At 36.0% G+C, this 13448-nt stretch overlaps 1 protein-coding gene across 1 annotated transcript in view; it reads right to left on the bottom strand.

The window, feature by feature from the left end:
• The window catches only part of ITGAV (integrin subunit alpha V), a 123147-nt gene that overhangs the window by 46168 nt on the left and 63531 nt on the right, over positions 1–13448 (bottom strand). Inside the window, exons 4-8 of the mRNA XM_055120880.1 lie at positions 13009–13123; positions 6306–6367; positions 3702–3747; positions 1046–1171; positions 189–233 (exon numbers count right to left, since the gene is read on the bottom strand). Of these exons, the coding sequence (XP_054976855.1) occupies positions 189–233; positions 1046–1171; positions 3702–3747; positions 6306–6367; positions 13009–13123 (394 nt within the window). The remainder of the gene's footprint in view (positions 1–188; positions 234–1045; positions 1172–3701; positions 3748–6305; positions 6368–13008; positions 13124–13448) is intronic.

The raw sequence follows: 13448 nt of genomic DNA, 5'->3' as shown, positions 1-13448 counted from the left end.
CCATCCCTTCACCAGTGCCCATTCTCCACCACCAGTAAACCCAACATCCCTCCCCCCCTCCCCAGTCCCGTCTCCCCCCACCCCACCCTGCCATTATGGCAGGGACCCTAATCCATTTTAATGCCTGTTTCAAATGCTTAGCCTCAAACATTTTTCAAAGGATAATACATAATTCCAGTACATCATACCATCAATGCCGTCACCATTGAAATCGCCAACAGCCACTGAGTAACCTAAACAGGGAAGCAAAGGAGAAAGACCTTCAGATTCTGAGCACACTCGCTAGCTCAGGGACCCTTGGAACTATTTTCAAGTAATGTCTCTTCATTGTATGTTATGCACTCTAGGAGCAACCGTCACACACATATGATAAATGCACCTTAAAGGCCTTAATGGGAAAAACTGATTTAAAGAGTCAAATAGTATATTTCCATTATAAGAAGGAAAATAAGACCATTTGATTAGCTATATAGGAGTCAGTTTAAAAGGGTATATTTCAATCCACAGTAATGGGGAAACAGAACACACTCACTCATCTGCTTTTTCTGTCATCTTGGTGTGGTGTGGTGTACTTGGTGTGAAAAATTTAAAGAGAAAGAATAAAGATGAATAAATCCTAAATCCCCAAACTGAAGTTTGACAGAACAAAGTTCATGACTCAGAGGACTGCCTGGGTTTGAATTTCAGAATAGCAAGTAATGAGTATCTCAAGCCAAGTTATTTTGCCACTCTATGCCTCAGTCTTTTTATGTACAAACTGCACTTTCATAAATGAAATGAGTTATTTCTTTATACACAGGTACTTAAAACAATGCCCAGAACAGAGTAACCATATCTTAAAGGTTGTTATCCATAGTATTCAAATTTTCATTACTGCAAGACACACAATCTATGTTATTAACAATTTTGAAATTGTATGGTATGCTCCTTTTTTTAAGAAAGAGTCTTTCTCACAAGTAAGTTTCCTACTTAGAGCAGCAAAAGCAAAAACAGAATATACATACTACAACATCGTAAAATAAACTTGTATTTTGGCGTTACCTACCCAAATAACTGTCATCAAAAATAGCTTGTGCAGTACGAGTTGCTAACTGGTTATTATACTTGATGCTGTAAACTTTGGGGTCATATTTCGATACAATTTCTGCTACTTGATCCGAAATGAGCTGGCCTGAAATATACAGTGAAAAAAAATGTTAAGAATAGGGAATTTCTCAGTTCACTAAGAAATTCAACGCAAAATAAAATAATAAAATTTCACAAGCAAGTTCAATAAAACTTAAAAATAAAAATTACTGCATCAGAGAAGTAGTCCAACGAGCTGAGCACATATTTTGCATGCCAGAAGCTTCAGAGCAATCCTGAGCATTGCATTGCAGGGAGTGACCCCCAGCACCACTGGGTGTGGCACCTCCTTCTCCTAAAATACTAACCTAATGAAATATTTGTTATCTTTATAATCAGTATAATTGTTTGAGCTTGCTTGTTTATATGTGTTATTTCAATATCCTCATTCAGCAGCCTGAATGAGTTAATTTACAACCTTATGAGGCAGGGAAGAAAACCCAAATGACTACAGAAAATGCAGACTTGTCTCAGCCCCAAGAAAGCAGAGCTCTCAAATGCCATCTGCATAATGTGGGGAAAACAATCTTCATTTCTGCTGTTGTGCAAAGAAATTCATAAGCACTAAAGCTCTCCTTAATGCTGTAATTTGTGCAGTCATGCAGGTTTAGTCTGTAGGGGAGAAACACTTTCTCTCTGGGTCACACTTTTATTCTCTATGACTAAAATTGTACCTAACATATAGGAAGAATGCAACAAGAATAGGAAAATTCATCATCTCATTAGAATAAAACATTTGGAAAGTGCCTGCCATAGAGGCAGGGGGTGGGGTGAGGATGGCAAGAGGGAAACTGGGGAAACTGGTGGTGGCAAATGTACACTGGTGGAGGGATGGGTGTTCAATAATTGTATGAGTGAAACTCAATACTCATACTTGTAACTATCTCATGGTGATTCAATAATAGCATGGTCATCTCATTGTTCATTGATTTGCTCGAGCAGGCATCAGTAACGTCTCCATTGTGAGACGTGTTACTGTTTTTGGCATATCAAATATGCCACGGGTAGCTTGCCAGACTCTGCCATACGGTCAGGATACTCAGCACAGCATGTAGGGCATTTGCCTTGTATGTGGCAGACCCGGGTTCGATCCTCTGTTCGTCTTGAATTCAATAATAATAATAATAATAATAATAAATCATAAGATGCCAGGAAAAAATTGATAATCAGTTACATATTTTGAAGTTATAATAAAATTCCAAAGACTTTAGCAATAGCACCTATATTAGTCCTTATTTATATACTAACTAGAAGTGCATGCAGATATTGTCTACTACTCAAGTTATTAAAATAACAAATCATCGAAAATATTCAAGGCTATGTCTCAGTTAAATTTTTTTTTTAGGAGGGGTTGGAGCGATAGCACAGAGGCATTTGCCTTGCACTCGGCCAACCCGGGTTCGATTCCCAGCATCCCATATGGTCCCCCAAGCACCGCCAGGAGTAATTCCTGAGTGCAGAGCCAGGAGTAAGCCCTGTGCATCGCCGGGTATGACCCAAAAAGCAAATTAAAAAATTTTTTTTAGGAAAAGGGATAAACTGTATACTACTTATATATATTTTTATTACATATATATTCCATATATCATGTAATCATCCTTTATAAGCAAAGTATATTGTTTGTATATTATTTATATATTTAAATACATTTTTTTTTTGCTTTTTGGGTCATACCCAGCGATGCGCAGGGGTTACTCCTGGTTCATGCACTCAGGAATCACTCCTAGCGGTGCTCGGGGGGACCATATGGGATGCTGGGAATTGAACCTGGGTCAGCCGCGTGCAAGGCAAATGCCCTACCAGCTGTGCTATTGCTCCATCCACTAAGTACTATTCTTTTCATATTTTCTTTAAAATACTTCAAATTTTTTTGTAGATAAGTCAGGTGAGTCTGAGATATAATCATCCTTGGTAATTCAAAATCTATTAACCTACAAAAGGATCTCTGAGCTGAGCAGCTCACTGCAGAGATGTCTCTGACTTTAAGCCAGGTCCACTTCACCGAGGTGCCTCAGACAGGAGCAGACATCCCTCCTCCTACCCCCTAAGAGCCCCAGCAGCTACCCAATTCCAGAACCCAATGAGCAGTGTAGGTATTCGGGTTCAGTGACAGCAAACTCCAGGCCTCAAGGGATAGGGGATGAGCGAGTCCTTCTCATTCCCCCATCCTCATGGGACCCTGGAGGTCACACCCATGAACTGCCTGCGGCTGCTATTTAAGCTCTGTAATGGCCATGATCCAGAGACACACAAAAGAATCTCCAAACCATGCAGCTCCCTGCAGAGATTTCTCCAGACTCTAATTATGTAATATCTTAGAATTTCAGTAGCACGCGATCAATCTTGTGGCCGCGTGACATCTTAAGCTATTCATAACAAGCACTACAAAAGAGAGTGTGGGGGAGATTGTCTGCTATAGAGGTAGATCGAAGGTGTGGGATAGGCGGGGGATACTGAAAACATTGGTGGTGGAAGATGCGCACTGGTGGAGGGTTGGGTGTTACATTATTGTATGACTGAAACTCATACATGAAAGCTTTGTAACTGTATCTCATGGTGATTCAATAATAACCTACCTTGCCAATAAAAGCTACCAGGACCACCGAGAAGTACTCTGTCAGCCTAGAATGGATAAAACCACAAAAAGGTATTTATTTAAATATGGATAGTCTTAAAATTGAAAGCAATGCAATAATATATAAAAGATACAATGTTATACATATATTTTAATGCAAACAAAATTAGACTCCTCAAGCTCACATCTCAGTTTTATTATTCCTTTAAAAAAATGACAATACAGAGGGCTGGAGTAATAGTATAGTAGGTAAGGCTATTGCCTTGCACTGAGCCAACCCAAATTTCCTGGCATCCCAAATGTTGTTACTGCCATATGACAGAACCATTCTGAGCTCTGTCAGAAGTGACTCCTGAGTGCAGAGCCAGGAGAACCTCTGAGCATTGCCAGGTGTAGCCCCAAAACAGCCAACAAAAAAATGACAACATAGAAAAAAATTTGAAGATTTTTAAAATTATTCATTCATTCATTTATTTATTAATTTTTGTTTGGCGTGGCTAGTTACTGGGAGGGGCACATCCAGTTGTGCTCAAGGCTTACTCCTCTCAGGGACTACATGGGGTGCTGGGGATTGAACCAAGGTCAGACTTGCAAGGCAAACATTTTACTTGCTATGCTATCACTCTGGCCCTGACATCCATTCAACATATAAAAACAGTCAAACATATACATTTTTTGCCCTCCTCTTAAGGGTCTTGGCTGCTTCATATACTTCATATGAAATAGTACTGCAAAGTATAATTGAACTACAATAAGAACAAAAGGTTATCGTTAACTTTTGTATATTCAGTTTCTGACTACATAAGGAAGATCTTCTTTCCAGTAATCACAAAAGAGTTTCTGCTAAAGGAAAACTTTTAAAAATATCTCATAGATGTAAACAGTATTCCTATAAGTTAGTTGCCAAAGATTTCAAATATTTTATAGAAATAAGCAAAAACTCTACCATTTGACTAGCATTTCTTATATTTTCAATGAACTATAAATTCAAGGTATTCAGTATTGGGTATCTCTCATTTCTTCTTGTTGGAGATAAGTTCCCTCCTTCAAATAGACATAAAGCCTGTTGCAGGCTTTCATCCAACAATCTCCTGCTCTGGTAATAAAGGAGGTACTTCTAGGTTGTCTTCTTTGAAGTAAGTGCTGTTTCTGAGATGTGTATAAAAAGTGAATGGGGTTGGGAATGCAGCTCAATGGTAGAGCACATAACTTTCAGGTAAAAACCACAGGTTTGATCTCTGACATCAGAAAGAAAAAAAAAGAAAAAAAGAGAGCATACAGTTCATTAACATTGACTTTGATAGATTTCTCTTCTACAGAGAAAACATGAATGCTTTTTATTAAAACAAAGAAACCCTGCTTGAAAATATACCAGGCAAATTTAAAGTTAATATTTGTTACCATACTTTATTTCTTTTTGCTTTACTTCCTTAAATTTTGAGTACGAGTAATGTAACATCAAAAAGTTATGTGAAGTAAAACTGATCTCAGGAAAGAGTCAGGTATTCTAGAAAAATTTATTTGAAAAAAATAAAGATAAAACATTTTAAAAAATAATAAAATGGGGGGCTGAGAGATAGCACAATTGATAGAGCATTTGCCTTGCATGTGGTTGACCACAGTTCAATTTCCAACATCCCACATTGTGCCAAGACACTTGCTAGGAGAGATCACTGAACACCAGGGAGTAAGCCCTGAGCATCACAAGCTGTGGTCCAAAAGTCAAAAAATAAAATAGAATAATGAGGAAATGATTGGTGGGTGTTTTTGTGTGTGTGTGTGTGTGTGTGTGTGTGTGCATCACAACTGTAACATTTTGTTGTCTTCATGCATTCAGGGCTTTTGCACTTAGATTTTCTAAGTAATCAATGTTAAGCTTTCTAAAGAATGCCTAATTTCAATCAATATTTTTGAGCTTCGCTAGGAAAATTATCAACTTAATAATCAAACTGTTTATGTACTCTAAAAATCTGTAAAGAATAATTATGGTTCAATAAAATTTGCACTTGAAATTATAAACAAAATTATTATTTTAAAGAACTAGATCAAAAACTGTCAAAGAGCAGTAAAAACACCTTAAAAGAGCATATTTGTTTAGCTGAAAATAGAACCCTGCATGAGACTGCTTATAATCATTAAATCACTTCAGCTTCACTTAGTGCCTGTAGGCACATAAAAGATATGTCTCTTTCCCCCCCTCCTCTCTCTCTCTCTCTTTCTCTCTCTCCACATACATATATATATATATATTCTAGTTTTGTAATAAAGTTCCCACTAATAGCTTCTGTAAAAAAATCAATTTCAGTCACATATAGGAAACTTTAAATTAGACTATAAATCAAAGTAAAAATTTAAATATTAAAGAATTTTTATTTATTCAATTCTGAAAATCTCTATCATCAGCTATTCCTGTTTTGATATCTCTTTCAAATAGCAATGTATAAATAAGGCAAAGAATGTGAAAATATACAGGTTACTTTTATCATCTGTTTCTTAAAAAAGACAATAGTTATAGAGAAACTCAAGTAAGGACCAATTTGTTTTAGACCATGGTTTAGACACAAGGTAAATTCTGAATCTCATTCGATCTTAAATGAAAACTTACTTTAGTAAAATCAATGCTGAATCCTCCTTGACAAAATCCCTGTCCATCAGCATCAATATTTTCTAAAATAAAAAGATTGGAAATATACACAAACCCCAAAACAAATAAATAACATAAAATAAAACATGATAAAAACCTGTTATCACATAATTATAAAATAAGAAACTAATTTCTGGGAGTGTTTAACCACTCGGGCACTTAATTAGTTATTACCATAACACACTCTAAAAGAGTTAGTATGCATTTATCAGCACTAAATTCTTAGTAAGAAAAACAAAAAAAGATTAAAATATCTGGACAAGTTACTAAAGAAGAAGAACATCACGTAAGATAAGAGATCCTAAATTTGCTATTTCTAACCACAATTAAAGAAAAATTTTATATCATAGCCAACACAAGCCAAATAGATACATTATGTGTATATGATAAATTTATAAAATATCACTATCATTATATAAAGTATACTGACATTTTCTATTTCTTTCCATCACTAACATCATAAGACAGTGACAAATTATGATTCATATGTTCAAAAGTCAACATATAAAATTTCTATTTCTTACTATTACTACCATACAGTTGCTGGGTCTAATTTATGACAATGATCAAAAAGAAACATACAATCATAATATAAACATCTTCTACATATACTTTTTTTTGCCAACAGCAAAATATGCATAAAAAATACCATTCAGAAATGCAGAAGATAAGATAGGTCCTAACTTAATGTTCTGTGAAGAACAAAATATGAAACTATCCACCTAATGTGTTTAGTGCTGGGTCTAATAAAACTGTGTGCCCTTAAACATGACACTTTTAAGTACCTTTCAAATAAGATTCCATAGTTTTACTCTTCTGCAATCACCACCTCCCCCCTACCACTTATATTTGTAGTTTCCACAAATGTAGATGATTTCTGGACATTCAGTTAAATAATTTAAATTAACTTTAATTGTATATCCCATCTACAATAGAGATAAAAATGAATTGGAAGCCTCTCCATTGTTTAAAGAGTAAGAAGGAAAATTTTTTAAATGATAATTTAACAAGAAGTTGGTGGAGTCAATTTTATAATGTATATAAACACTATGCTACAACATCACTTTATTTGCCATTTAAATATAGGAGCCAAAAATATCTATTTACAGTCCTAAGAACAACTTCCAAGAACTTTTGTCAAATACTCCCATCAAAATTTTTGAACCCTTTTAAAAAACCTGGGAACTACTGAGATTAAACATTTACTATCTAAATTTAGAATATTTTAAGAAAATATTCTCAAGAGTGTAATCCTACCCTAATGTAAATTTTTCTAACCAAGAAAGAATGAGAAAATGTAGGGTTGGGGTTTCCAGAGTCTAGTGAATCATACTAAGGAATTCTGCTCTGACCTCAGGCCAGCATTTATTTCCTTTCTTCAAGATGCATGGGGGAGGGGCTGGAGTGATAGCATAACAGGTAGGGCGTTTGCCTTGCACACGGCCGACCCGGGTTCGATTCCCAGCATCCCATATGGTCCCCTGAGCAGCACCAGGGGTAATTCCTGAGCCAGGAGTGACCCCTGTGCATCGCCGGGTGTGACCCAAAAAGAAAAACAAAAAAGATGCATGAGGGAAACAATTTTAGGCTATTAATAAAGGCATCCTTAAATTTTTTTTTCATACTGTACAATTATCTGCTTTATTTGGTTTCCCAGAATGTCTAAATAGAAAACATGACTATCTTTTAAGGGTTTCCTAACAGGTACATATTAAACTAAATATTTATGTAAATTAAAATTTTTATGCTGACAATATACTATTTCAGTGAAGACTTTTATTTTATATGAATGATAAATATTATTTCTATGTATTAATTCTGATAATATTTATACTGTTAAGAAACTGCTGGGGGTCAGGTACACTAAAAGCATTTTCAGTGACATGATCGTCTTAACTCTTCAAAGTAATCCTTTGAGGGACATTATTATTATTTTTGATTACTGGTATTGGACTAAAGGCTTGTAAAAATGAACTTGACAACAATCAACTGGCTGGCAAATTAGAGAGCATGGACCAAAAGCCAGGCATGTTGATATCATTAGGCTACACTACCTCAATTAGCAATGCATTTTTAATTCCCTGGGAAACAATCAAAAGGAAGAAAAACTATTAGAATTATCATGGAGGAGGAAAAAGGTCTGTGTACAAATTATATTATCATCAGAAAGACAACAAACGTGCTCCGAACTTGAATTTGAAGGAATGTTAAGCAATGATTTGTGTTCAAGCACTGTTAGAACAGGAAGACATAATGGCATATTGTATAATATGAAGAATGTTCATAGACACTGTTATGAAAACCTGAAAGCAAACATAATCAACATAAAGTAAGTTTCTTTTCTTTTTTTTTTTTTTTTTTTTTTGCTTTTTTGGGTCACACCTGGCAATGCACAGGGGTTACTCCTGGCTTTGCACTCAGGAATTACCCCTAGCGGTGCTCAGAGGACCATATGGGATGCTGGGAATCAAACCCGGGTTGGCCACGTGCAAGGTAAATGCCCTACCCGCTGTGCTATTGCTCCAGCCCCCAGTTGTTTTTTTTAATAGACAGTGAAGTTCTGGTGTTCTCTCAGGTCATTTAAAACAAAACACAAAAACTTACAGCCAAAACAACAAAGTTATCACGAAGCATACAGCACAGCCCTACAAAGTGGCATTCCCATGGAAAATCAGTCACTAGGTTGCATGATTTGTTGAAGTAGGAAGAGATACAAAGCACTGACATTGTGTCTCTGAAATCTTTGTCCAAATCAATGTTTTACCAAAGACAAAACAAAGGCCAGATCTGGGTTAAGGGAATCACCCATAGTTACAAGCTAATTGCCAGTAGAAGCAAGACTATAATCTGCCTGTCAGATTCCCAGTTGTGACCATTTTTTAATCTCTGGGCAAGGGATTACTCAACTTTTGAACATGTAGGAAGATGACTATTTCAAAGGTCAAGCGGAAAAGCATGTACAATGATCAAAGGGAAGAAAAACTATATTAATTAGGAAGAAGAATCATCGACTTCATTTTTTTAAGGTTGTTCTCTGCTTTTTCTAAGATTTGAGGTCCTATAGTTTAGATCTGTTATCAGCTAACTTTTTCTATGAAAGGCCAGATAGTAAATATCATTTGCTTAAAATTATTTTATTTGCGTTCTGTTTGGGAGAGACAAACCTGGAGAAGCCCAGGAGCTATTCCTGACTCTGGTCAGAAGTGACCCCTGGCACACTTCAGCAGAACAAATGCAGAGCTGGGTTGGAATTGGGGTCAGCTTACTTTATGAACTATTTCTCTGGCCCCTTAACATTTTTTTAATTGCCATTTAATTGCTTTTAATTAACGATTTCTCTTCCCTAACATATCTTTTAAAAAGGAGTTAAAAATAGTATTAAAATTTATGGTTTTGAAAAAAAATTATGTGCAGTATTAAAAGTACTGCACCTTCACCACATTCACCAAAGTGTCCAAGATGCTCCAGAACCCATTCTTTAAAATTTGGGGCATAAAAACTACATGGTCTGTGGCAACTACTCATTTTAAAAATAGTATGTAAACAAATGGCATGGTTATATTTGTAATTAGCAATTGTAAGTATGCTATAAATATAATATGTATTACATATTATAATATATAAACAAATGGTAGGGTCCTATTTGTAATATATATACATATACATAAAATAAAACTATATACATATAAAATAAAAACAGGTTCACAAGTCATCCTCACTGACAAGATTTGAGTATGTTAGGAAAGATGGTTAATATAATTTCACAATTTCTCTACCAAAATTAAATAAGAAAAGTGTTTTATAACAGAATAATCTTTCAAATACTGTGGTAATCCTTTAAATATATTGAGGGGGTCAAAGAGATAGTATTCTTGCCTTGTACCCATCTGATACCAGTTTAAGCCCTGGTACCACATACTGTTCCCCAAGCACTACAAGAAGTAAACCCTGAGCACTGCCATGTGTGGTCCCCAAATTTTAATAACAATAATAATAAATACATATTAAGATAAGAACTGGCCATTACTACAAAGACTAAGCAAAAAAAAAATTACTTGTCTAACATGGCAGTATACCCACAAATAACAAGTATTAGAATGCTTAGTCTTTAGAAGCAATGATTCAAACCTCTACTTATGAAAGCAAATAAATGTGCTCTTTGCAGAAAAGCTGTGCTTAATACAGACGGAGTTAAGGTGGGGAACATTTTCTAATTTCTATAATATAGTGTGTGGAAAGATCCCTTTGGAATAAGAAAGACCTAGGTTTTTCTTATTCCAATAATAAGAAAAATGTTCCCCACCTTATGAGATTACTTATAAGCACAAGATGTAGAAAAAAAAACTGAACCTCAGGTCCCACATATAAAGGTTATAAGAGTGATTTTGTGTGTGTGTTTGTATGTCCATCACATAAATAAAGATTTACAAGCCTGGGGCATAAGAATTATCTTCTCACAATAGGACCAATTTGCAATATAGAAATAAAAAACACAAACAGTCTTCATGTGTTCATGTGTTCCCCTCACAGAGATAATACTACATTCAAAATGCAAACATAGAGCTGGTGAGAGAGAAGGCATCAAGCACTGAGAATACAGCTGCCAATTTGCATTGATCCCGTACTTGGTGGCCTGTACGAGCAAACCATGAGGTTCTGGGATATATCATTGTTGTCTAAGAAATAAGAATTTAATAAAATTATTTGTGGTTTAACTACTTAGAATTTTGAGGACTGAGTAATTCCTACAAGTTGGTATCACATGACACCGAACTTGGAAAAAATAATCTAATCATGAAAGTGTTACAAGTTGGACTGATGTAGTTACTAATTCTCTATGTTCCATAAACTGATGACCAGTGGAATATAAAATGCAATGATCTAGAGCTGGGAGGTGGCTCGGCAGAACACATGCCTCATATATGTGAGGTCCTAAGTGTGAGCCCTGGCACCACACTGGAAAACAAAACAAAACAAAACTTTAAAAAGTGTTTCAGGTATAAAGGTATAAAATAACACTCTGTATTTCAGTGAGTTCTTCTGAGACCTCTGAAATAAAGCGGCTCTGGAGTGGTGAGCAATTCAGCAAAGGCGTGCAGGAAAAAGGATTCAAAACTACAAGGTGGAAAGAAGATAGAGTGAAGATCATAGTGAAAATTTTAAGTATTCCAAAGAACAAAAATAACCAGTGTTGGCATGGAAAAGAGACTCTTATTCATTGCTGGGGGGAATGCAACTGGCCCAGCCCTTTTGGAAAACACTACTGACTTCTCAAAACACTAGAATCAAGCTTTCAAATAACACAGCAATTCCATTCCTCATCATATACCCCAAGGACCCAAAAACTCTATTCAGAAAAGACATTTGCACGCCTCCGTTCATTGCAACACTATTCACAACAGCCAAATCTGAAAACAACCCAAGTGTCTTAAGAACAGATGACTGGATAAAGAAATTACGGTACATATACACGATGGAATACTACTTGGCTTTAAGAATGATGAAATCATGCAATTTGCCACTATGTGGATGTATCTGGAGATTATTACGTGGAGTGAAATTAAGTCAGAAGGAAAGGGACAGACGCAGAATGACCTCTCTCATAAGGGTACTATAAAGAAATAAAATAGGGGTATAACAAAAGCAACAGAAACCGAGAACTCATATTTAGTATAAAGCTTACGACTGAGGAGTGAAGGAGGGATGTAGGATGGGTAGGGGCAGTTCTGGGATAATGGGGGAAGGAAGTGGAGACTCTAGTGGAGGGTGTGGTGCTAGAAAGTGCTGTGCATGAAACCCTATTGTTAAGAGTATTGTAAACCATGGTGCCTAAAATAAATTATAAAAAAAAATTAAGTGTTCAAAATCACCTTTAGGGGCCGGAGCGATAGCACAGCGGGTAGGGCGTTTGCCTTGCACGTGGCCGACCCGGGTTCGATCCCCGGCATCCCATATGGTCCCCCAAGCACCGCCAGGAGTAATTCCTGAGTGCAAAGCCAGGAGTAACCCCTGAGCATCGCTGGGTGTGACCCAAAAAGCAAAAAAAAAAAAAAAAAAAAAAAACCAAAATCACCTTTATGCAAAATGGTAACTTCTCACCTTTATGTAAAATATTAATTTTACACAAATTAATGTAAAAATTACACTAAAATTTGATGACAGATTTAAAATAGGGACATTCAGACCCAGTCCCCTAAGCTTACAGTTTGATCTTGCTATATAAACTCTTGCTCTTTTCAACATCATTATCAATATGAAGCTATGTTCCTGAAACCTTGGAAGCCATCAGAATTTCCTTGTAAAATTAATTAAAAATACAAGCTAGACCAATCTAGACTTAGTGATCTTTTATCTTAAGTTGCGGGGGGCCTGATATGTCTGCTGAGTAGCTCAATGGGACATTTTTATGTAGAATGACTAAAATGTCAGGTTTTCAAATTGCATATTAATCATTATTAACCAAAAAAAACAAAAATGTGTTCTTCACGATAAAGGTAAGTGTGTTGACTATACATTCATAATTTCTTCACATTAACAGGATTTTTATTTTGCTACCATCATGTATCACATCACTATGCCTATAAATTTTAACACACATGCAAACTTATAACAAACTAGACTCGCTATCCCCATCTTAAAATATGATACAACTTCCTATACATACTTGATCTGCATGGAGCGTACTCAACAGTCTTTTCCCCGTCCTGAAGAAAGCAGGTTCCAACAGGCTCTCTCTCCTGCTTCATTTCTGTTCTCCAGTGGTACAATGGAGCACAGGCCTGAAATCAAAAAAATATAGTATGTGACATAAAAATTCTCTCAGCATTTTCAGACCAGCTATTCATCCATGTTCTAGCATTACTGAAATATAATTAAATATAGCCTAGACCTTGAATCATCACAATAATGAATGAAGATTTTTTTTAAATTTTTAATTCTGGGGGATTAGGACCAAAACCCCGCAGTGCTCAGGGGCCACTTCCAACTGTGTACTCAGGGGATTGGCCCTGGCAGTGCTCGGGGGACCATGTGCGATGCTAGAAATCTAACCTAGGAATTGAGCTTGGTGTCAGTTTCTTGACCTTAATCCACAGACTATCCAGC

The sequence above is a fragment of the Sorex araneus genome, chromosome X (assembly GCF_027595985.1).
Source record: "Sorex araneus isolate mSorAra2 chromosome X, mSorAra2.pri, whole genome shotgun sequence".
Classification (NCBI taxonomy): Eukaryota; Metazoa; Chordata; class Mammalia; order Eulipotyphla; family Soricidae; genus Sorex; species Sorex araneus.
Note: the sequence above shows the minus strand (reverse complement) of the source record. Positions and strands in the feature narration are given on the sequence as shown.